The sequence below is a fragment of the Uloborus diversus genome, chromosome 4 (assembly GCF_026930045.1).
Source record: "Uloborus diversus isolate 005 chromosome 4, Udiv.v.3.1, whole genome shotgun sequence".
Taxonomy (NCBI): domain Eukaryota; kingdom Metazoa; phylum Arthropoda; class Arachnida; order Araneae; family Uloboridae; genus Uloborus; species Uloborus diversus.
The window spans coordinates 13,884,044-13,907,366 of record NC_072734.1 but is presented as its reverse complement, the minus strand read 5'-3'; the positions used below and the strand labels follow the sequence as shown (position 1 = coordinate 13,907,366).

At 33.5% G+C, this 23,323-nt stretch overlaps 1 protein-coding gene across 1 annotated transcript in view; it reads right to left on the bottom strand.

Annotated features, from left to right (window-relative positions):
• The window catches only part of LOC129219835 (pre-mRNA-splicing factor CWC25 homolog), a 60,487-nt gene that overhangs the window by 36,323 nt on the left and 841 nt on the right, over nt 1-23,323 (bottom strand). Inside the window, exons 2-3 of the mRNA XM_054854140.1 lie at nt 6,177-6,349; nt 1,109-1,254 (exon numbers count right to left, since the gene is read on the bottom strand). Of these exons, the coding sequence (XP_054710115.1) occupies nt 1,109-1,254; nt 6,177-6,349 (319 nt within the window). The remainder of the gene's footprint in view (nt 1-1,108; nt 1,255-6,176; nt 6,350-23,323) is intronic.

Here is a 23,323-nt window from a genome sequence, read left to right as displayed (position 1 = left end):
GAGGGAAAAACTTGTGATTACAACATGTTTTTTCCTACGTAAAAGGAAGTAACAAGCATACTATTGAGGATGATCTATGCTGACCAAGTTGGAGCAGAACATTGATTAACTTTGTAAGCAAAAACAAGCAAAGCTATCCCACTAGTTAAATCCTAAAACTGTTTGAACTTTCTAATTTTTAAAAACTTCATAATAAAATGGCTAAAAGAAAATTTTGATTTTAATTTAAATTACCTATTTGTAAATCAATTTCAAGAGTTTAACTGTTAAACTTCTTCACTAATAATAAAGTTGAAAGTCTGAATCTCTGTCTGGATATCCGGATGCCTGTGACGCGCATAGCGCCTAGAAGGTTGGGCCAATTTTCATGAAATTTGGCACTGAATTAGTTGTACTATGGGTGTGCACATTGAAGCGATTTTTTGAAAGTTTGATTTTGTTCTTTTTCGATTCCAATTTTAAGAACACTTTACCGAGCAAATTATCATAGCGTGGATGAGTAAATTACCAAATTATCATAACGTGGAACAGTAACATGGGCTAGCAATTAACATAGCAATTTGGCGAGAAACTCATCATCCATTATTTGTAAATATACAGACGAATCAAATGACCTTCTATTTTTCTACTACAGGCAAAACTGTGCAGGTACCGCTAGTAAATTAATATAACAGATTTAATAAAATTAAAGTGTTTTTTGTGTGGTACATATAGTCAATGATGCTGTAGTAAATATGAAATATATATTAATTGAAACATTTCAATAGACTTAAATGTAAGCTTTAATCAACTAAAATCACACAAGTACTACATCACCAGAACAATAGTAAACAAAGAATCACAGTTGGCAGTCCAAGACGTGCAAAATAAGTATTGCCTAATATGATAACGATAATTCCACAGATACACAAAAGGTGGACGTGTATTAAAAATAATTGAAAACTTTTATCCACTTCATTAAAAATAATCTGATACATGTAATCTAGTACATGATTTTGTTCAAACAATTATTTTTAATAAATAACTAGATTAGAAATGATAAGAAAATTCACTCCCTTATTTCAAAACAAGTAAAATTTTAATAAATAAAATAAAATAGCATGCTTACTGTCATCTTTCTTCGACTCAACACCACTTTCTTGCTGCTGCAACATTTCTAAGCTTTTGTCGATTTTACGACCCAACAAATAATCATCTCGGTTGACCATCGCAGCTGGACCTTGATACATCCAATCTAACTTTTCTTCTTTTTTCCTATGATTTTAAAATTCAAGTCCTCATTAAAAATATGGAACAAAAATTTTAAAAATATGGAACAAAAATTTTTTCAGTATTCTTCATGAATATAATTTAAAATAGTAAGTTAAGATTGCTCAATACAGAATATAACAGTATATAAATAGTAAACTGGCTCATCATTTATATTTCAACAGTTCCACTGACAGGTAAATAAAAACAAATGCAAAAGTACTAGGATTGCTTTCACAGGGTGGCGACAGGAACTGTGTAAAAAAGTTCCCTGACTTTTCCCTGATTTCCCTGATTAAGTTCACCAAATTTCCCTGATTTACGTTACCACTGATAATGGTTTCCTTTCTTTGCTCTACTTGAAATCCATTGTATGTTTGTATAAAATGCAGTATTTTAAACGTATTAAGTTATGTAAAGTTGTTGAACTAAAGATATATTTTAAAAACATGCTACTTTTTAAATGAAATGGTTTTAAAAAAAACATATCAAGTCAATTTTTTTGGAGGAAAAAAACTTACAAAACAGTATATTAAATTTTTCTACAATGGAAAGATTATAAAAAATTAAAAAAAAAAAAAAAAACTTTACTTCCAAGACAAGAATTACTTAGTATAAGAATTTTAAGAAAATATTAAAATTACTCTTAAAAACATATGTGTATTTATGATAGAACTAAAAAGTAATTGAAACTATTTTGAACTAAGTTTTCAAACAGTATAATAATTGTTGCAAGAATAACAAGTAATAGTGAAAGTATAGAAGTAATGTAGTTATTCTTATATAACTAATTGACATATTTATGCAAAACAGATGAAGCCATTTGACATCCATTCATAGGGAGCTTTTCTCTAATCAAGAACATAGGTTTTAATGAATGAATACAGCATTTTAACAATTAAAAAAATATATATATATTTACTTAAGTACACAAGTTAACTCTATTTCAAATGATTTCAGTATGTAACGAGAAAAAATCTTAGATTGCTTTTGTAACAAACAACTTTGAAATGCAAGAAAAAAAAAGCAATTAGTAAATTTCAAAATATATAAAAAAAGAATACAACTTGGTTATAAAATTGAAGAATCACTTAAGTCTCAAGAAAAGAAAATCTTTATAATCTGTGGTGACAACAAATAGTATAACGGAAAAAAAAAACGAAGTTTTTTTGATTGAAAGTTAAATTTTAGCAATTAAATTAAAAACGCGAAGAAATAATAACTTTTAAGCTTTTATCAGTATTAACTCAAAAACCAAAGATTTCTTCTTGAAATCGTGATTACAGTACGCTAATTACTTCGAAACAATAGAATAAAGGCAAAGGAGCTAAGGCATTAATGAAGGTTTCCTCTTTGCCTGTATGGTTGTTTATTTTACGTAGCATTGAAAGCATAAAAGGAAATTTCAAGCTAGGTAAAATAAACAACCTAACAGACACAGAAGCAATCTTAGGAAGTTCATCCTGTGGGTAATAAGTAAGATTCAATACTTTGACATTGAGGAAAAAAGATGCACAAATATGCGGCAGTGTATAATTGCACCTCATTAATTTTAATTTTTTTTGAACAGATAATTGGCAGAAAATGAGTAGGGAATTAGAGTACTTAATTTTGTAAAGCAAAAAAAAAAATTTTTTTTTTCTCCATAAAATCAATTTTCTCTGATTTTTTGTTATTTTTTCAAAACTCCCTGATATTTCCCTGATTTTTCCCTGATTAATAAAGTTCCCTGACTTTTCCCTGATCTCCCTGATCTGTCGCCACCCTGTTTCACTATACATAACTACTAAATTAAGAGCATATTACAGTGCAAGGTAAAAGAAAAGCTTATTTGATAATGCACAGAAATCAATGGAGTAATAACTCAGTATTACGGTGTAATCTTACATCAGTACAGAACCAGTCCTGCATTAAAGATTTAAACAAAAAAAAAAAAAAAAACAATCCTCTAGTGAATGTGAGCTTTGTTTTATTACAAAAAATCCATGGTGCGACTTCAGCAGGGGTCTGTCCAGGATTTTTCACAGGGTCCGTTTTTTGTGAAAAATCAATTAATTTTGTGAAAAATCAAATTTTGCATTTTTTTTTTTTTTTTGTAAAAACAAAATTTTTGAATTTTGAGGTGGCGCAAACTGCATCATTGACACTTAATGTTGAGTGTTTTCCCTCTTTTCTGTTGAGAATATCATTCTTGAGTGTGTTTCGAGTATTGGGGTACGGGAGGGCGGCATTAAACTCTGGGAAATGGGCAACCCTCAAGTATCAAAATTTATTTACCATTCTACATTATGTTAAATTATACTAGAAAAGTTATATGTATAGTATTTAAAATAATTGTAATAAAGAAATTCAGGCAGGGGTTCAGCATTTAACTTTTTGAACCAAGACATTGTTAAAAAGCATAGTATTTCGTTTAAAACTTATAAACTCCATGATTTTTACAAAAATAAAAAATATTTTAATTGTTTACCTCTTAACAAAGCGTACTAAACATCGAAAATTTAAAAAATCAGATTCCCATAGCGGATGCAAAGAGATCGCAATCCTCAAAGTGATAAATATTTCTGATAAAAGTATTTTAGAATTGCACTTGAGAGTCCTATGATAAACATTTCATTAATGTCTGTACACAGTTGAATCAAAATAAATAAATAAATAAAAAATAAACCATCGATTTAGCATTTAATTTTTGACTCATAAAAGAAAGTGGAATTCCTCTTTAAAAAATTAAAATAAGCGTACAAAAAATAAATACAAAACACACGTACATAAATACACGTACATAAATACAAAAATAAAAAGACTTTTCATTTATTTGCATCCTAATAAAGCGAAGATAGCTTGAAAAAAGAATAAAGTACGATTCTCATATCGAATGTAAAAAGATTGTGCTTTTCAAAATGTAGGCATCTAAAGAAAAAATAAATAAATAAAAGAGTTTATTTAAAATTAATTATCCTTTTTAGCATCGAAAAATCAACCCCATATAACTTTCTCCCAAAATAACGGTATAAGGGTTAAACATCGCACCCGCCAGATGCTAAGTGAACATAAGTTTCAAGTTGGTAACCCTATCTAAAGCGCTCACATTTCACCCCATCCCTACTATCCTTTGCAGTCCTAAGTTCATTTCGCTGTATATTATTGTTTATTAAATCATGAAGGGGGAGAAAAATGCTTACGACTGACTTTTTCAGAGAAGTTTGCAACAACAACGCTGCATAAAACAAACAAGCAAAAGTATAAACCAAACTGACTTTCAGCTGTTAATTTCTTTCATAGAAACCAACAACAAGCATTTATTAGGTCTTAGTAGTTATTTATCGCTTGCAGGAGCATCACAAGAGCACCTTTTTTTTTTCTTTTGCAAAACTAGTAGATTTTGTATAAGTTGATACCTCTAATATAACTTTAAAAAAGGTTCCAAACATGCTGCGTTATTTTGATTTGAGATTTGCTCTTCCAATAAACAATTTGTGAAAGATCCGCTTTTGTTTATCAGAATTTTGTGAAGGGTCCGTTTTGGTTGGTCGGGATTTTGTGAAAGGTCCGTTTTGGTTGATCAGATTTTTGTGAAGGGTCCGTTAACGGACCCAAATTTCCTCTGGCCAGACCCTTGTTCAGTGTCTCTTTTAGTGCCCTCTAGTTATCTTCCAAAAATTGAAACCAACTAAAAACAATATGGTTTACCAAAAATTTAATAACATGATTTTATAAAACATGAATAATTAAATTAAAGAAATGAAAAGTTTTTCACCTGTTGGGCCAAAACTATCAATTTGTCATTTCTGGCCCTTATTTTGAAGATAGTTTCAGACATAAGTGATTGCCTAACGATGTGCACAGGGGTGTTAGCGGACTCAAGTAAAATTTTCTGAAGCTATCAGGAAACTCAACCCTCCACCCTCACTCCATAAAAACTTTTCAAATAAACATACAAAAATCATTGGAAAAAAAAACATTTTAAAAGTTTTTCTTTTTTTAAAATAATTTTTCAGTTTTAGAATGTGTTGTCAGCCCAAATTTTTCGGAAGTAACAACCGTAAATTTTCGAAATTCTTGGAAATTTTGGAACACAGACACCTCTAGATGTGCACTTGATTTATTTGGTTATGTTATTTTCTAAATTCTGTTGTAATATTTCAAGTAGTAATAAAATGAGAGCATTGTTTTTTCTTTAATAAGAAATTTGTTTTCAGAAAATGAAATTATGAGTTACATAAACATATGCCACCTATGCCAAGTTCCTCCCCTTCTTATACCATAGACAATTTAAATAAAATAAGCAAGAAATGTGTACAAGTATTCTACCACTCAAATAATCTAGTTATTCAGTAGATGCAGCCACTAAAATCAATTGCTCTTTATTTTGTAATGTAAGTGGAGCCACCTGTTAGCCCCGCTCAGAACACACTTTTCGACCCCGCAAATCTCCGCTCCGGCTCGGCAAAAAACCAATTGAAAAATTCCCCGTTTCCATGTAAAAAGAGGCTTCCCATTCTTCCAGAGAAAGCGGTTTTTACCCAGCATCCTTAGCGGCAAGTAGATGAACTTGTTTCGTGTAATGCATTCTGGGTAAAAACTCCGTTTTCACATCAGAAGCGAGCAGGAGGAGAAAGATTCCACATATACCCCGCAAATAACTAAAATGCGGTGAAAAGCAAGTTTTTTCCGCAGTCGAAAGTGTCCATGGAAACGGCTATATTGAGTAACTACCTTACTCGAGAGGTCCAATTACGATTGATAGAATACCAAAGCAAACATGACGGAATATAAAAGTCATTTTCCTATTTCCCCAAAAAAGGAAAACAAGTCACCAAACCAAGCAATGATCCCTTTAACGAAAAACACGAAATCCTCAATAACTTGACATATTTATTCTGAAATCAGATTTTGAGACAAGCTTGCTGATCACAAAGCATCCTTACTTTACTACCCCCTTTTCTTCCGCATATGCCTGAATTTCCTCCCTGGCTCTCTCTTCCGCAAGTTCCTTTTGAAGCTGCTCAATCTTCTGCTTCTCGACTTCATGCTTCTGCTCAGCTTTCCAAACCCTTTCAATATTTCTCAGTGTAGAGGGATGCCAAGACTTCTTAAGATTCTAAAATTGAAAAGGAAACAAAACTAAGCACTTTGAAAAAAAAAATGCTAGAACAGAGTTTGATAATGTAAAATACAGTAGAACCTCTCAATAAGGGACACTTAGGGGACCGGACAACTTGTCCCTTAAATAGAGGTGTCCTTTCTTCGGAGGTAAAATAATTCATGCTTGTTGTGTATACTGAGTATAATTTCATAATAAACGTAAATTAATAACATTCAAGTGTAATTATTGAAAATGTGTCACTAAATAAAATGCAGATCCATTCAAACTGAAAAAAAAAAAAATATTAAAATTGTACAAACAATTTTGTAGTACCAAAGTTTTGTAACTGATTTTCATTTATTACAATTTTGAATTAATATGAAACATGGTTTGTTGAATGTCATTTAATTTACAATGCAAAACAGTGCAACAGTGTTATTATATTTCAAGTTTTCTTTACAATGCTTGTTATGGGTGCACAATATCTTCGGGATGTGAGCCCATAAGAAAAAATAGATGAGACGGAAAAGCATGAATGTAGTTCTCAGCAAGAGTTTTAGGTTATTATTTGTTTATTCGCATGTTAATGTCAAGACAAACTTTTACCAGTTAATTTTGAAAAGAAAAAGCTTGAATTCCAATAAACTCGATATCTTTCATGCAATTATTCATACATTTTTCTTAATTTTTCTCCATGATTGTACTTTAAATAAAATAGAGTGTCCCTTAATGACAGGCAAATACATAGAGGTCCCTATTCAAAGGGACTGGAACCAGAAAAAGTGTCCCTTATTCAGAGGTTTCTCTTAATGGAGGTACTACTGTATTAGGCATCAGGGGGTTAAACTGATTGGAAGGTCAAAAATACTGACTTTACTGACCAAATTTTATAAAATACTGACCAATACTGACTAAAATTTTAAAAATTAACAAACTTTGGAGTAACAAAAAAGAGTATCATACTTAGTGAAATAGATACTAGCTTTGTTTGTAATATGCAGCAACATAATGCACAGCTAATTTGATACAAATTTTGACTGATTTAGTTTAGTTCATATATTTACTGTACAATGAATAAAACTTTTCTGAAACTAGGAAAATAATTAAAAATATCTTGCAACTGTTTGAATATTATTAAGTGATTGACAGCAGTTTTTCATTCACATTTTTTTTTTCTTTGAAAGCTCAGTGGAAAACAACTTGAAGAAAAATTCTGAAATCAGGAAATACAAAGTGGAAAAAATATATAAATTATACACTTGGTCCTGTTAATGTTTAGTTAAGAACATCTTTTACTAAAACTCAGATCATTTAGAAAATTGTTTTAATTACTAATAAGCAAATATTTTTGCATGTACCAAAACTACACCATGTCCCAAAAATATAGACACAAGCATAAAATACAGTTCACAGTAAAATTATGAATGGAGGGATTTAGATCATATATGTGTATAATGATAACTAGTACGTGAAACACAAGTTAGGATGATTTACTTTAAAAACACCATATGTTGAATTAAGCAAACTATTGAAATAGGGTGTCCCATAATTACAAAAACTTTTTAATTTATGAGAAATATTTAAGGTTGAGTAACACAGTTACAAATGAAAATATGAAATTGTGTTTCCATTACCTGTAGTTACTTCAAACACATGGTTTTCCATCGTAAGTATCGAGTTTTTCCTGTGTTGAAAAATATTGGCTTTCAGTTTCATCTAATTTTGGTGCCCGATGTTGCCCTACAGAAATTTATCAAGCAGCGGGCAGTTGTTTTCTTTAGCATTACCTCTCCAACGTATCATATCTATATCTACTCTAAAATTGCATTTTATATATTCAATTTCTTAATAATTCCGGAGAAATGCTTCAGATCCCCCCCTCCAAACATCATCGAGGTGGTCTAAAGTTGCGCCTTTTGGAACTTCAGATTCGAAAAATTACCAGAGGAAAGTCACTGAACCCATTCCTTCCACTAATACTACCCGAGATATATACAATCCCGTCTTTCAAGACTTAAATTTTGAAAAATGCCTGGCGGAAGGCCTCCAAACATCACCAAAGATCGAGTAATAACCCTGTGCTGAGAAAAACTGAGGAAAACCAACGTCATTATAGCACAAATATACAATCAGTAAGTTTGTGCTATTATAATTATGTTGGTTTTTTCCAGATATCACGAAAGAACGTTTAAAATCGCCCTTTTGAAAATTTTTTTCTAAAAAGTTTTTGGGAGGGAGATTTGAACTATATTCCTTTCCATTAAGTCATATCAAAGATGGCCTATACTATCATCTTTGGACCTCAATTTGGAGAAATTACCGGTGCAGGGTTCCTCAAGGGAGGTGGCGATCGCCCCTCCCTTGTTTCCGTCCTTGCTGTTGCCCCACGTTTAACATTGGATTTAAGTTTGGACTAACTGATGGCCATTCCATGACATTGATATTATTCATGTTGAACTACAGATTTGTTGAGTTGGATGCATCATTAGGCACTTTGTCTTGATGAAAGAGTCTCTTCGGTCTACCCAGAAAATCCTCTATTGAAATAAGATGGTCCTATAATACTCGCTAATAGTCCAGAAAACTCATTTTCTTGTTATGAATTGTAAAATAAATGGACTTTTCATATGCTATTTCATAAGAATGAAACTTTGAATTAGAAGGGCGAAGTTTATGTTTTCCATCAGTCCTGATTTTTGAGGGCATGTTCCATTTTTAGAGATATTTTAATCATGCTGCTGCCATTTATAAGTAAAGGAATGCTAACATCTAAAAACATAGCCTAATTCGACAAAAAAAAAACCAGCTTCAGGGGGGGCTGCCCTTAACACCCCTCATTTCTAACCCCCCCCCCCCCTCCTTTTTTTGGTGCACCACTTGCCTATGGGCAATTCCATGTCAAATAAATAAAAAAACATAAGTTTTTGATCTCACCATCTCCAATTTAAAGAAAATTAGTGTGAGGGACACATATGACAAGATAAGTAATCCTGCCAATTTTTAGAATTCTACTTTTACAAAATACAGGGCTGTTTAAAAACTGAAAAAGTATGAAAAGAACAAAAAGTTGTGATATTCAAATGACTGTAACTTCTATCCTATTTGTAGTAGAATAAAAATTCAAAAACTATTGCTAATATAAAAAATAGAGCTTTCAATAGATATAAAACATGATTTGCTCACTACAGGCAGGGTTGTTTGGTTTAAACCATGGTTTAAACCAATTGGTTTTTAAAAAAAAATGTTTTTTTTTTTTTTTTTAAAAGCCAAAAAAAAAAAAAAAATCCATTATACAGGTTTACATTGATTTCCCCACACATATTGAAAAATGTAAAATTCCATTTATGCTAAGTTGCAGAGATAAATACTAAAATTGCAAAGTTGCTTCTTCAAAATCTATTACAAGCTTTAATCAAAAAAAGATATTAATATATTTTTTATTTCATACGAGGTGCAGCTAGAAAAAAACCGAACTAGCACAGGTTAAACAATAAACGAATGCAATAAGGCTGAAAGTCGCCTGGCCTGTCACGTGACTCTTGCTCCGCCTACTGCTCGAGTTTCATCTGCCTCCTGCACTCAGTCTGCCCGTGGCGTCTGTTCTAAGTAGTTGACGTTTTGTCTGTGCGTCCCCGGTAGCAGAAACTGCGAGACGCGAGACGTGCGTCGCAGATTTTTCGGCGGCCTGCAGATAATTTTATTAAAGAACAAAACGAAAGAAAGGGGAAAAAAAAACAAATAAATAAAAGAAAAAAAAAAAAAGAAATACAACTTAGAAAAGATCGTTTGGAGATCGCTTTTTGAGCAATGGATGCTTCAGCATTTCGACTAGAAACATAGTCGCCATATTTGGTCATTCACAAAATCGAAGTAGAAAAGTGCAAAAGTTTTCAAAAACAAAGATGAATTGGATGTATTATCTTTCTGCCAAGAAATGAAAATAACTTAAAATCTACAGCAAATCGTTTTTTTATTTTTATTTTTTAAAATAATTTTCTTGAGAAATGAAAAATTTTATGTGAAAATTTCACCTTATCCTCATTGCTTTGGACGCAAAAGCGCTAAAACTTTTTTACTAAAGTTTAGTCTCATGAGGATTTTTATTTTGAAAATATTTTTTGCAACAAACTCAGAAATTAATATCTTAACTTTTAGCGTAGTCGCCATGTTTGGTCATTCCCAAGATGTTGGTACGTAAGACTAATGAAGTGCCTACGTTTTCAAAAACGGAATTGGATGTTTATTGCAATGCAAACTGTTGAAAATTAAGCAAAATGTGTCTTTTTTTTTTTGGTACTTCTTAATTATTGTCTTTAAAATTGCAAAATTTTATCTTCAGAATATTATCTTATCTTCATTGCTTTAGAGGCTAATGTGCTAAAAACTGACTATTTTACCTAAATTGTAGTTTTTTAAGGATTTTGAATTTATTACTACTTTTATGCAACAAATTCAAATATCTATTTATAACCATGAATTTTTCGCGTAGACGCCATGTTTGGTCATTCGCAAGATAGAAATAAACGATACTAATACTTACGTAAGTTTCCAAAAACAGAATTGGATGTTTACCTCAACACAAACTATTGAAGATAACATAAAGTGTTCAATAAAACGTGTTTTTTTTTCTTTTTATAAAATATTTTTTTTGAAAAATGCGAATTATTATCTGCACAGTTGTATTTGATCCTCATTGATTTTAAGGCTTTGCTATGAGCTAAATATTTCATCTAAAATGCAGTTTCCTGCCAACTTCTCATTTACTAATTTAAAAAACTTAAAAACCTATTTCAAAGCAAATTTTCCATATTAAAATTAATATGTCCTGAAGAATTGGTTTTCATAGTGTGTAGAGTTCTATTTATTTTTATGAAAGTGGTGAAAGCTGCTTCCTCCTATTGCCTCCCTATTGCTTTAAAACTCAGCGACAGTGGTGGCCACAAGTTTTTCGGGTCTAGTGGCCACTGGCCAGTTGGAAAATTGTCCAAGTCTTGGCCTTCACAAAGGACTTGTGTATTTTATTAAAACTTAAAATAAAACTAATAATAATGCTGCAGATTATTTTCAACTACCGAAAATAGTGTCGCAGACTGGCTAGAAAGTTTCTGCTATTGGGTGTGCGTCGGAAAAATGTTGAGTGTACAGAAAGAACAGCGTATTAACATCAAATTTCTTTTCAAACTTGGAAAATCTGCAAGTGAAATGTTTGTAATGTTGCAACAAGTTTACGGCGATGATTGTTTATCGCGAACACAAGTGTTTGAGTGGTTTAAACGATTTAAAGATGGCCGCGAAGACACAAGTGATGACGCTCGCACTGGCAGACCATTGTCAGCAAAAACTGATGCAAACATTGAAAAAATTGGTAAACTTGTTCGAGAAGATCGCCATTTAACAATCAGAGCAATGTCTGAGTTGACAGGAATTGACAAGGATAGTGTTAGGCAGATTCTTCATGAAAGTTTCAACATGAACAAAGTGTGTGCAAAAATGGTTCCAAAGTGTCTCACAATTAAACAGAAGGAACAGCGAAGAATGATTTGTTCTGATATCCTAGAAAACATTGAAAGAGATCCCACCTTTTTACAAAATGTTATTACTTGTGATGAATTGTGGTTTTTTACTTACGATCCCAAAACCAAACGCCAGTCGATGCATTGGAAATCTCCTGATTCTCCACGACAAAAAAAAGCACGAATGTCAAAATCGAAATTCAAGCCAATGATGATTGTTTTTTTTTTATGTCAAAGGGATTGTACACATTGGTTGGGTACCAGAGGAACAAACAGTGAATCAGCATTACTACATTAGCGTCCTAACTACCCTACGTGAGCGAGTACGGAGAAAACGGAACGATTTGTGGAAAAAAAAGACATGGATCCTGCACCAAGACAATGCCCTAGCTCACAGTGCGTTGTCAGTGAAGACGTTTTTAGCCAATCACAACATTCCCATCTTAGACCATCCACCCTACTCACCTGATTTGGCCCCCTGTGATTTTTTTCTTTTCCCTAAAGTCAAGTCAGCTTTGAAAGGAACTAGATATGAGAGTGTTGAAGCAGTAAAAGAAAAAGCGACAGAAGTAATGTATGGACTTACCGAAAATGATCTGCAGCATTGCTATGAACAGTGGAAAATTCGTATGGAGCGGTGTATAGACCGAGGAGGAGAGTACATTGAAGGAGATAACATCAAATTGTAAATAATGGAAAATAAAAATTTTTTATAGCATCAGTTCGGTTTTTTTCTAGCCACACCTCGTACATGTGCCATAAAGCAGATTTCAGTCAACTTCCAGCATTATGCTTAATTTGCATGATTAGTTAAGATTTACTAAGGATTGAATCTTTTATTGTAGATGCAATCCATTATATTGCTCACTCCTGTTGCAGGGGTGTGACATTTTTGCCCATTTATTTGCACTTTCCTGGAATTTTAACTTTGACTTGTAAGGCAATCAACAGTCAACAGTGTTTGCACCTAAAAATTAAGATTTGTTCTGCAGGTGAACACAAATAATATTTTTTGAATCAAATTTTAAAAAAAAGTTTATATTTCATATTATGATACATAATAGTTCCTTATATTATAATGCAGGAAGATTAAAAGACAAATTTTTAAATTCCCAGAACAAAATGCAAATGTATGTGTAAAAATTGATTGAGAAATATATAAATCTTCACATATAAACTACACTCTCCATTGGTGTTTTTTTTTTTTGGATTCTGTGTGCTCAAAAGATTTTGATTGGCTATACACCTATGCTGCTTTATGACTATTGGGTGCAGATAATTCTTAGTTTTTTCCCCCCCTTTTGTTCATTGGAATTGGGATTTTGGTATTTGGTTAAAACTTTGTCAGTACAACAGCAATCGATTTTTTGACTGTTCAATCATGTACTGTTGTACATTTTGCTTTACTTCAATATTTGCGACATTGTGTATATAAAAATCAGCATTATGTAAGATCAGAAAGAAAAAATATGAAAATTGTTCTTTTGAAAAGATTATGCTGAAAAATATAACTTTTACCTTTATTCGATAATTATTCATATTATTTTGGTTTTATAAAGTTTTTTTCTTGGATCTTCATTATATTTTACCTTAACCCGCATCACAACCACTTCTTGAAGTATTTCGTATTATAAAGGGTCTATATATACATGCATACTAATATATGTTAATCCAAACATTTCAATCAATATTTCCCCGCAGTAAGCTATTTTAATTATTTAATTTAGTTACAAGATTTTGTTCTTATCTCTTTAATTAATCAAGAAATTAGGTATAATGTGACTATTGAATAACACTGTTAATTACATGGAACCTTAATTACCTTCCGAAAATTAATTGTTTTTCTTGCAAATAGTATTTAAACCAAAAGAACCTGGTTTAAACCAAAAAAACCTGGTTTAAACCAAAAAAAATGTTTTTTTTTTGAAAAAAAACGGTTTTTTTTACCAACCATGACTACAGCAGGGGTCTGTCCAGGATTTTTCACAGGGTCCGTTTTTTGTGAAAAATCAAATAATTTTGTGAAAAATGAATTAATTTTGTGAAAAATCAAAAAATTTCGCAAAAAAAAAAAAAAAAATTTTTTTTTTTAAACGAAATTTTAGAATTTAGAGATGGCACAAACTGCATCAATTAAACTTAGAGCTGAGTGTTTTCCTCTTCTATGACGAGAAAATCATTCTGGATTTTTTTTCTGATATTTGGTGGGGGGTGGTGGGGCATCGCTCATTCAAGTATCAATATTTATCTACAATTCTGCATTATGTTAAATTATACTAGATATATTTCTGTACAGTATTTAAAATAATAGGAACAAAAATATAAATAAATAAAACAAAATTCAGAATAGAGTTCAGCATTCAACTTTTTGACCCAAGACACTCTTAAAAAGCACAGAATTTCGTTTAAAACTTATAAATTCCGTGATTTTAACAAAAATAAAAAGATATTTCAATTGTTTACCTCTTAACCAAGCGTAATAATCATCGAAAATTCGAAAAATCGGATTCCCATAGCGGATGCAAAGAGATCGCAATTCTCAAAGTGAAGGCATCAAAAGTATAAAAATGGCTTGTAAAAGAAATATTTTTGATAAAATTATTTTAAAATTGCATTTTAGAGTCCTATGATAACATATCATTAATATCTGTGGACACAGTTGACCCCCCCCCCAGAAAAAAAAAGAATAATAATAAAATAAAATAAACCATCTATTCAGCATTTTTATTTTTGACTCATTACAGAAAATGGAATTTTGCTTTAAAAACTTGAAATGAGAGTTAAATAAAGAGACTTTTCATTTATTTGAATCCTAATAAAGCGAAGTTAGCTTGAAAAAAGAACAAAATATGATTCTCATATCGGATGTTAAAAGATTGCATTTTTCAAAATGTAGACATCTAAAGGAAAAAAAAAACGGTAATTAAAAGAGTTTATTTAAAGTTAATCATCCTTGTTAGCATCGAAAAATCAAAACCCATATAATTTTCTCTCAAAGTAACAATCAAACATCGCACCGCACCATAAAAACGCAAATATTGACAAGCCGACAAAATGATGAGAATATTTTCTAATCAAGTCATTATAAAGGTTCAACGCCAGACACTAAGTGGTGATAGTTTTGAAGTTGGTAACCCTATCTGAAGCAATCATATTTTTTCCTCACCCTTAGTATCCCTTTGCAGTTCTAAGTTCATTTCGCAGATATATATTATTATTGTTTATTAAATCATGAGCGGAGAAAAGTGCTTACCAATGCCTTTTCAAAAAAGTTTACAACAACACCGCTGCTAATTAGCTGTGATAAAACAAACAACCATTATATTTATTTGGCAATAGCAATTATTTATCGCTTGCAGGAGCATCACAAGAGTGCCGATTTTTTCTTTTTTTCAAAATTAGCCGATTTTGTATAAGCTGATCCCTCTAATTTGACTTAAAAAAAGGTTCCAAAAATTATCGGTTTATACACAGAAATATGCGTTTTTTTGCTTTCAGATTTGCTCTTTCAATAAACAATTTGTGACAGATCCGATCTTGTTTATCAGAATTTTGTGAAGGGTCCGTTTTGTTTGATCGGGATTTTGTGAAAGGTCCGTTTTGTTTGATCGGGATTTTGTGAAAGGTCCGTTTTGGTTGATCGGATTTTTGTGAAGGGTCCGTTAACGGACCCAAATATCCTCTGGCCAGACCCCTGTACAGGTTTAAGTTTCGAGGTTATTCACAGTGACTTTTCACCTTGAATATCTCAAAACACGTCCACGATTTTATTTCCAAGAATTGTTGCTAATTACGGATAAAAAAGTTCTGTCATATTCTAGTTCAAATTTAAGAAGCCTGTCGATTTGTCAAAATATGCATACTTTGTGAAGAATGCACCTAAAAAAATTATAACAATAATATTTAGACAGAAATAATGTAATACATCTAACAAAAATGTGTAAGCATTCCTGATTTTTTTGCAGTTCCTTGCCATTGCGGTCCCAGTCTACGTTTTGGTGTAGTGAAAGAATGGTGTTGGAGCTATAAAATAGATTTTTTTGAAGAAATTCTAAGGGGGCGTGTTTTGAAGTATTCAAGGTCAAAAATTACGGTAAATAATCTTGAAACTTAAACCTGTGGTGAGAAAGTCATGTTTTATATCAAATGAAAGCTCAACTCCTTACCTTTTTAACGGTTTTTGAGTTTATACTCTACTATATTTCTGCAACATGGAAGGCTCTGTTCAGGGGTTATGTGTAGGGGAATACATTGGAGATAGTGACCACAACAATATTAGGTTTGGGATTAAATTTGATATGCACAAAGTAGAGAATTTTAGGTTTGTGCCCAATTTCAGAAATACTGACTTTGTGGCACTTAGGCAGAGTTTGAAAGCAGTTTTTTCTTCTGGATTGGACAATAGCAATGTGAATCTTCAGTGGGCAGAGTTTAAGGAAAATCTAGCGAATACGGTTGGGGATCATGTTCCTTTTAGGAGAAGGGCGTCAACACTAAAATTTGGCCAATGTGGTTCTCCAGGGAAACTAAAGACTCTCTAAATTACAAGCAAGCTGCTTTTCATAGGTTTAGAGAAACAGGTCACAGTGCAGATAGGCTCCAATATTGTAAGGCAAGGCGTAAATTTAAGTATTTGGTACGGATTCAGAAAAGAGAGTTGGAGCAAAGACTAGCAGATAACATAAACAGGAATCCCAAGAGGTTTTTTGCATACGCTAATTCGGGGAAAGTTCGAAATAGTCATTGAGCATGGAATTTTAATTCAGGACGATAGTGATATTGCAAATGTTCTTAATAACTTTTTTTCGAGTGTTTTTAACGATAACTGTATCTTAACAGTTGACACCAACAAGACACAAGCTATAGTACAGCTTGAGGACTTTATTTTCCAGGGATGACGTTTTATTTCATTTGAAAAAAATTAAAGAGACTAAGGGGTCCGGGACCAGATAATATTTATCCAAAAATTTTAGTTGAATGTGCAGAGGAATTAGCAGATGTAATCGCAAACATTTTCAATGCTTCTTATAATTTGGGGACAGTGCCAGAGGACTGGAAGCTGGCTAACATTAAAAAGCTCTTCAAGAAAGGGTCTAAAGGGAGTGCGGGAAATTATAGATCTGTGAGTCTAACTTCGGTGGTTTGCAAAATTTTTGAAACATTGATGAAATTTAAGATAGTAAATTTTATAGAGACTAATAATCTATTGACGGTTTTCAGTACGGTTTCAGGAAAGGTAAAAATCTTGTGCAACTAATTTATTACATTTCTAAGACAAAGTTACCATGGCTTTGGACAATAAAAAGCCTGTAGATGTTGTTTACATTGATTTTCAAAAAGCTTTCGATAAGGTACCGCATGTTGCTCTACTTAGCAAATTAGCTGATACAGGAATAGGAGGGAAAACTTTCATTTGGGTAAAAAACTGGCTGACCCGAAGGAAGCAAAGAGTAGTTGTAAGGGGAAATTATTCTAATTGGAGTGAGGTCTTAAGCGGGGTTCCTCAAGGATCAGCGTTAGGGCCTGTTTTGTTCATTGTCTTTATGAACGATATTCACAAAAATATTTCTGGGAACATGAATTGTTTTGCTGATGATGTCAAAGTTATAGGGACTGTAGAAAATGAAGAACAAGCAAATCAGCTGCAAGAGGATCTAGATCATATTACGGAGTGGGCTGATAAATGGGGTATGGCTGTTAATGTTGGGAAATGTCAAGTGCTACATTTAGGGCATGGAAATAATTGTACAAGTTATTATTTGCCAGGTTCAGTCATTAGTCAGGCAGACAAAGTTACTGATCTGGGGGTCCTAATAAGTCAGGATTTAAAGTTTAGCCAACAGTGCAACATTGCTAGCAACAAAGCCAATAAGATGCTTGGGTTTATCAATAGATCTATTTCAAACAAATCTAAAGAAGTTCTTCTGCCCTTATATAGAAGTTTGGTAAGACCCCATTTGGAGTATGCTGTTCAGTTTTGGTCTCCTTATCTTAAGAAAGACATTAATGTATTGGAAAGGGTTCAAAGGCGGGCTACAAGGCTAATAAGTGGACTTTCCCACTTAGATTATGATTCCAGGCTTAGAAGGCTTAAAATGTACAGTCTTGAGCAAAGAAGAGACCAAGGGGACATGATTCAGTTGTTTAAATTTATTAAAACGAAAGATGTTACGGGGCTGAAGTTTAGCACTGAAAACAGGACAAGGGGTCATTGTTTTAAGCTATTTAAATCTCAGGCTAACATGGATATTAGGAAAAATTATTATTTTAGCAGGGTAGTGGAACCTTGGAACAGCTTACCGGAAGAGGTGGTAATGAGCAAGGGGGTAGACAGTTTTAAGAGGGCCATTGATCTTCACTGGGGATTGTAAATTGACTAGGACCAGTCTAGCTGGGCCCAGAGCTGTTGCTGGTCGTCACTTTTGTATTTGTATAATCAGGATAGAGAAGTTAGTCATTTGCATGTCACAACTTTCCGTTTATTACGCACTTTTTAAGTTTTTAATAGCCCTGTATTTCGTAAAATTTTTGAAGTAGAATTTTGAAAATTGGCAGGATTACTTATCTTGTCATACGTGACTTTCACATGAAATTTCATTGAAATTGGAAATGGTGAGGAGGTCAAGAAGGTGACTGGCTTGACATATGGAATTTCATAATGTAAAGCATATGAACATTCCTGATTTTTTTCAGTACCTTGCCATTGCGATCCCAGTCTAAGTTTTGGTGTAGCGGATGAATAGTGTTAGAGCTAAACAGTATATTTTTTTAAAAAATTCTAAGGGGCACGTTTTGAGATATTCTAGATCAAAAGTCACGGTTAATGACCTTGTAACTTAGACCTGTCATGAGATAGTCATGTTTTATATGAATAGAAAGCTCTATTCTTTAGCTTTACAATGGTTTTTGAATTTTTATTCTACTACAATTAGATGGAAATTACAGTCATTTGAATATCATAACTTTTTGTTTTTTCTCACTTTTTCAGTTTTTTAACAGCCCAGTATTTCGTATAATTTTTAAAGTAGAATTCTAAAAATTGGCAGGATTACTTATCTTGTCATATGTGTCCCTCACACCAACTTTCGTTAAAATCGGAGATGGTGAGGCCAAATTATGGGGTGGAATATTTTCTGTTTTCCTAAATAAATTCAACATATGATGCAGGGGTGCACCCCCCTCTAAACATTGCAAAAGACCTCCCTCTCCCCCCAATGACATGAGAAAAATACCCCTCAAAACAAATCTCATAGAAAATTTCAATGGCGCAATCTGTGCCATGACTCCCCCCAGGTGGGCATCCCTGCATGATGTTTTTTCTAAATTGACTGCAGTTTGCGCTTATTAGCACTCATCAGCCCGGCATAGGAAAGTGACTGAGCTGGAGGTGGAAACCATCTTAAGGAAGACAAGAGTGCCAAACTGGTAGCTAATACATAATTAGCACTGACCAGACGAGTGACCATGGGTGCAAGTTTGGTGATGTGTTCAAGACGGAAAATATTTTCAGCTCCCCCCCCCCCCTGTCCGCATGCAGGCTTAAGGAAAAATTTATGTGTATTAATGTTGTAGATTTTACAATGCCAGTTTTGGAATCTGTGTTTGATTTAAATTTTAAGCCTTTAAATTGTAATATTTAAGTGTTTTGACGTCATAATTCCAAAAAATCTAAAATCCAGCAATAAGCAGAGGTGGGGGGGGGGGGGAGGTCTGGGGGACTCTCCCCAGAAATTTTTCAAATAGAAGTCCAAAAAACGCTACGGTAGGCCATTTTGGTAAAGTTTTGGGAAAGGAGTGGTTCAGGGACTCTTACATCAATTATTTCAAACTGATAGTCCCAAAATTACAATATTGGGCAGCTTTCAAAAATATTAGAGAAAGGGAGGGGGGGGTGCTCTGGGCTCTCCCAGAAATCGATGTTTTAAAAATGAAATTGTACTCCATCTTTCATAACGTTTATAAGCTTTTGAATGCACTATGGAAGGGATGGAGTTCAGGAACCCTCCTTCGGCAATATTTCGAAATTGAAGTTCCAAAAATGCAATTTTAGATGATGTTGGATAATGTTAGGGGTAAAAGCGTTTGCAACGCCGCACCATTAGTTTGTGCCGATTGTAAACATTTTTATTGCAGCAATAAAATCGCTTAGGACATAAGGTTTTAACTTTTGCAACATAAATCAGTTCTGCTCGGAATGTCCTACATAAGGTAGCACCAACAAACCAGAAATGAAGGAAAGGTGGGGGAAGGGTATGGCCGACTAATGATAATGAATTGGCACCATCCCCCCCTCCCCCACAGTCTTCATTTGAAAAAGAATTCTTTTATAAGATAGCAGGTGGTGAAATTAGCAATAAAAAATCGCTTCAGTGAAGTAGATATACGTATTTTTTAAACAAGGTATCCTTTCAAATATTCCTTTAAATTTTCAGCATCAAAACATTTTCTGAAGAGAACTCCCGAAATCCTTACTCTGAGTTCACCACAAACGTCCTAAATTTCAATTTTTAAGGCTTCAGTTCCTAAATTGTTTTGTAGGAATAGTACCCCTCTTACATATAAACATGACTTATGACAGCCTAAAAGTTTTAATACTTTAATTTTGGAAACTTTTTGAAAGAACCTTCCTACACCCTTCCTCCTTAAGTCATCCAAAGATAACCCAAAACAAAGCTCTTAAAATTTCAGAAACGAAAATATTAAAAATTCTAAAACTTATTGAGAGAAAGCCTTCGAATTCCCTCTTAAGTCTTTTAAAGATTACCTAAAACTGAGTTCTGAATACTTCAGCTTTGAATATTTTTTGGGAAAGGGGAACCCCGAATCCTCAAGACAGTCTAAAGTTGCTCTTTTAAGACTCCAGTGTCGGAATTTCGCCTAAAGAGAGCCCCTTCCCTCCCTCTTGACATTGCCAAAGACAGTCTAAATGTTTTAAGACTTCAATTACAAACACTTTTCGGGAGAGGGTCCCAAATGCCATTTCACTCAAGTCCATTTAATTATAGCCTCAAATAGTTTTTAAAACATTAGCTACAAAACATTTTCATGTTAAAACACCAAAACCATCTCTCATAAATTCACCAAAGATTACCTAAATTAGTGTTTTTAAGATTCCAAATTTTTGATTTTTTTTTAAACCTCCCCCTTCCCCCTTTTACATCATTAAAGACAGCCTAAAATTTTTTAAGAGTTTGCAGAGGAGAAATAACGAACTTCTCCTAGCTTCAAAAATGGCTTTCAGTTCAGTTTTTCGATATTTTATACTGTAACCCTTGAGTAACACCTCCCCCCTCCCCCCCCGCATAGATTGTCCAAGATATCAACGTTTTAAGACCTCAGTATCGTGGGTTAATTTGCGAACTGATTACCCTCTTTGCAAGAACAGCGTTTTTTCGCAAATTCGTGCTGCCGTTATTTTTCTCCTTTTCTTTCTCCCCCCCCCCATATTTACAATCTAGCGAGTGATAGATTCAATGACATTGGAATTTAGTGATTGCTAAAGTCTTTGTCAAAAATGCAGGAACGGTTGCCCATCGGTGTTTCCAACCAGCTTGAAATTTCCCCTCGATTATTTTCAAAATTCCCATTTCCATTGAAATATTCAAAATCCTTGATAGTTTCCGTTTTACCTGGTATGTGGACGCCCTTTGATGTGGCGAAAACATTTCATCTTGTCAGCAATCACTCTCAATCGGTGATTCAGATTCAGCTCTTTAAGACATTTTAAGGGTGTACATAATTTTCATTTATGCGTGTAAAGTTTGCAAAAAAAAAACCGCAAATGAAAAAAACGAAAGAATGATGGCTCTCCTCTGATATGCCCCCCTCTTGGCGAGATTTTAATTTTTCGCTCGATACGAAAATCGCCAATAAGGCGATAACTTGGCAACCCTGGTTTTGCAACTTGAACGCTGGAAAGTATTTTCTCGAAGTCTCTTTTTGCACGTGTATGTGTGGTAGGAGGTAGGTGCTCATATGTTTCGCTCTTAGGGAGATTTTAAGTTGAATACTCTAAAATAAAGTTTCAATTCAAACTTTATTTTAGAGTATTCTTTTTCTTGTTGTTTTTTAATGTTAATTTAGTTGAATTTTCTATTTTAATTATGAGTTCGGTTTGTGATGTTGTCCAAATGTATCAATTGAAATTTTTGAATGAATCTTCTTTTTCTTTTTCGTCAGGTCGTCCAACGTTTGGACGTACCGGAGTCCTAAATAGATTTTTTATATTTAAACTAATTGAAAATAAAGATGTTAGGTAAGTGAACATATTTTGAATTATTGTGTTTTTAGTGTGTTTCTGGTAGTTTGTATTTTGGTCTGGTTGGCATTTTTGTAGCACAAAAATGGTGTTAATTTCACATAAAATCTGTGACTTTATTGTATACTGAACGGAGGAGATCTATGACTTATATCCGACTGTGATGTATATTAAAAGTCGGAGGGATAATGGACCGAGCGGCAGCGAGGTCCTGGCGAGCCCGAGGTCTCATAGTACTTTCGTAATGAGACCGAGGCAGGGCCGGCGAGCCGAGGTCTCATTACGAAAGTACTATGAGACCGAGGGCTCGTATCCCGGAGAAACAACGGAAAAAAATTAATGCATTAATTTCATTAAATAATTAATGACATAATTTGAATTTTTCCTGTTGGCGCTAAAAAAGCATCGCTAAGAACGATGTATGACATATGACGTCATACATAGTTTTCTTGGCGACGCTTTTTTGGCGCCAACAGGAAAAAGTCGCCAAGAGGGGGGTATATCAGAATTGTTCCAGAATGATCGAAAATAGCATGATAAAAGGCTAAATTTTCAATTAGAGCCAATTATTTCGAAAAAACAGGGAGAATAGCGAGTAACTCATCGGTCTGCAATGCAGTGAGTTGGAAATAACAGAGCTATACCTAAAAAAAGTCAAACGGCGCGAGTCGAAAAGCCACTCCTCCAAAAGCACGTTGCAAACAAAACAAGCCCATAGCGGAAAACCGAGAGAATATCAATGTAAATTAGTGGTTATGGAACGGTCCAGTAATTAAAGCATATTTTCCAAACACTCAATTTCTCTTTTTTAAGTAAAAACTGAAAGATAGGCATGGAATTTCTTTCCGGCCCGACCTCCGTCTCGGAAATTTGTCCAAGACGGAAATCCGTCCTGAGACGGAATGTCTTGCACCCATGCGAGTGACCGAAGCAATGGTTCGGTTCAACTCGAAGATTGAAGGCAAGGAAGGTATATTCAGTACCGCCCTATAGCCAGGGCCTAAGGTAGAAATACATGAAATACACAGCAGCTCAGTCAATTCCAGCCGAGGACTGCAGTTTCGTGCTTATTAGCACTCATCAGCCCAGCATAGGAAAGTGACTGAGCTGGAGGTGGAAAACCTCTTAAGGAAACCAAGAGTGCCAAGCAAACTGGTAGCTAATATAGAATTAGCACTGACCAGACGAGTGACCGAAGCAATGGTTCGGTTCAACTCT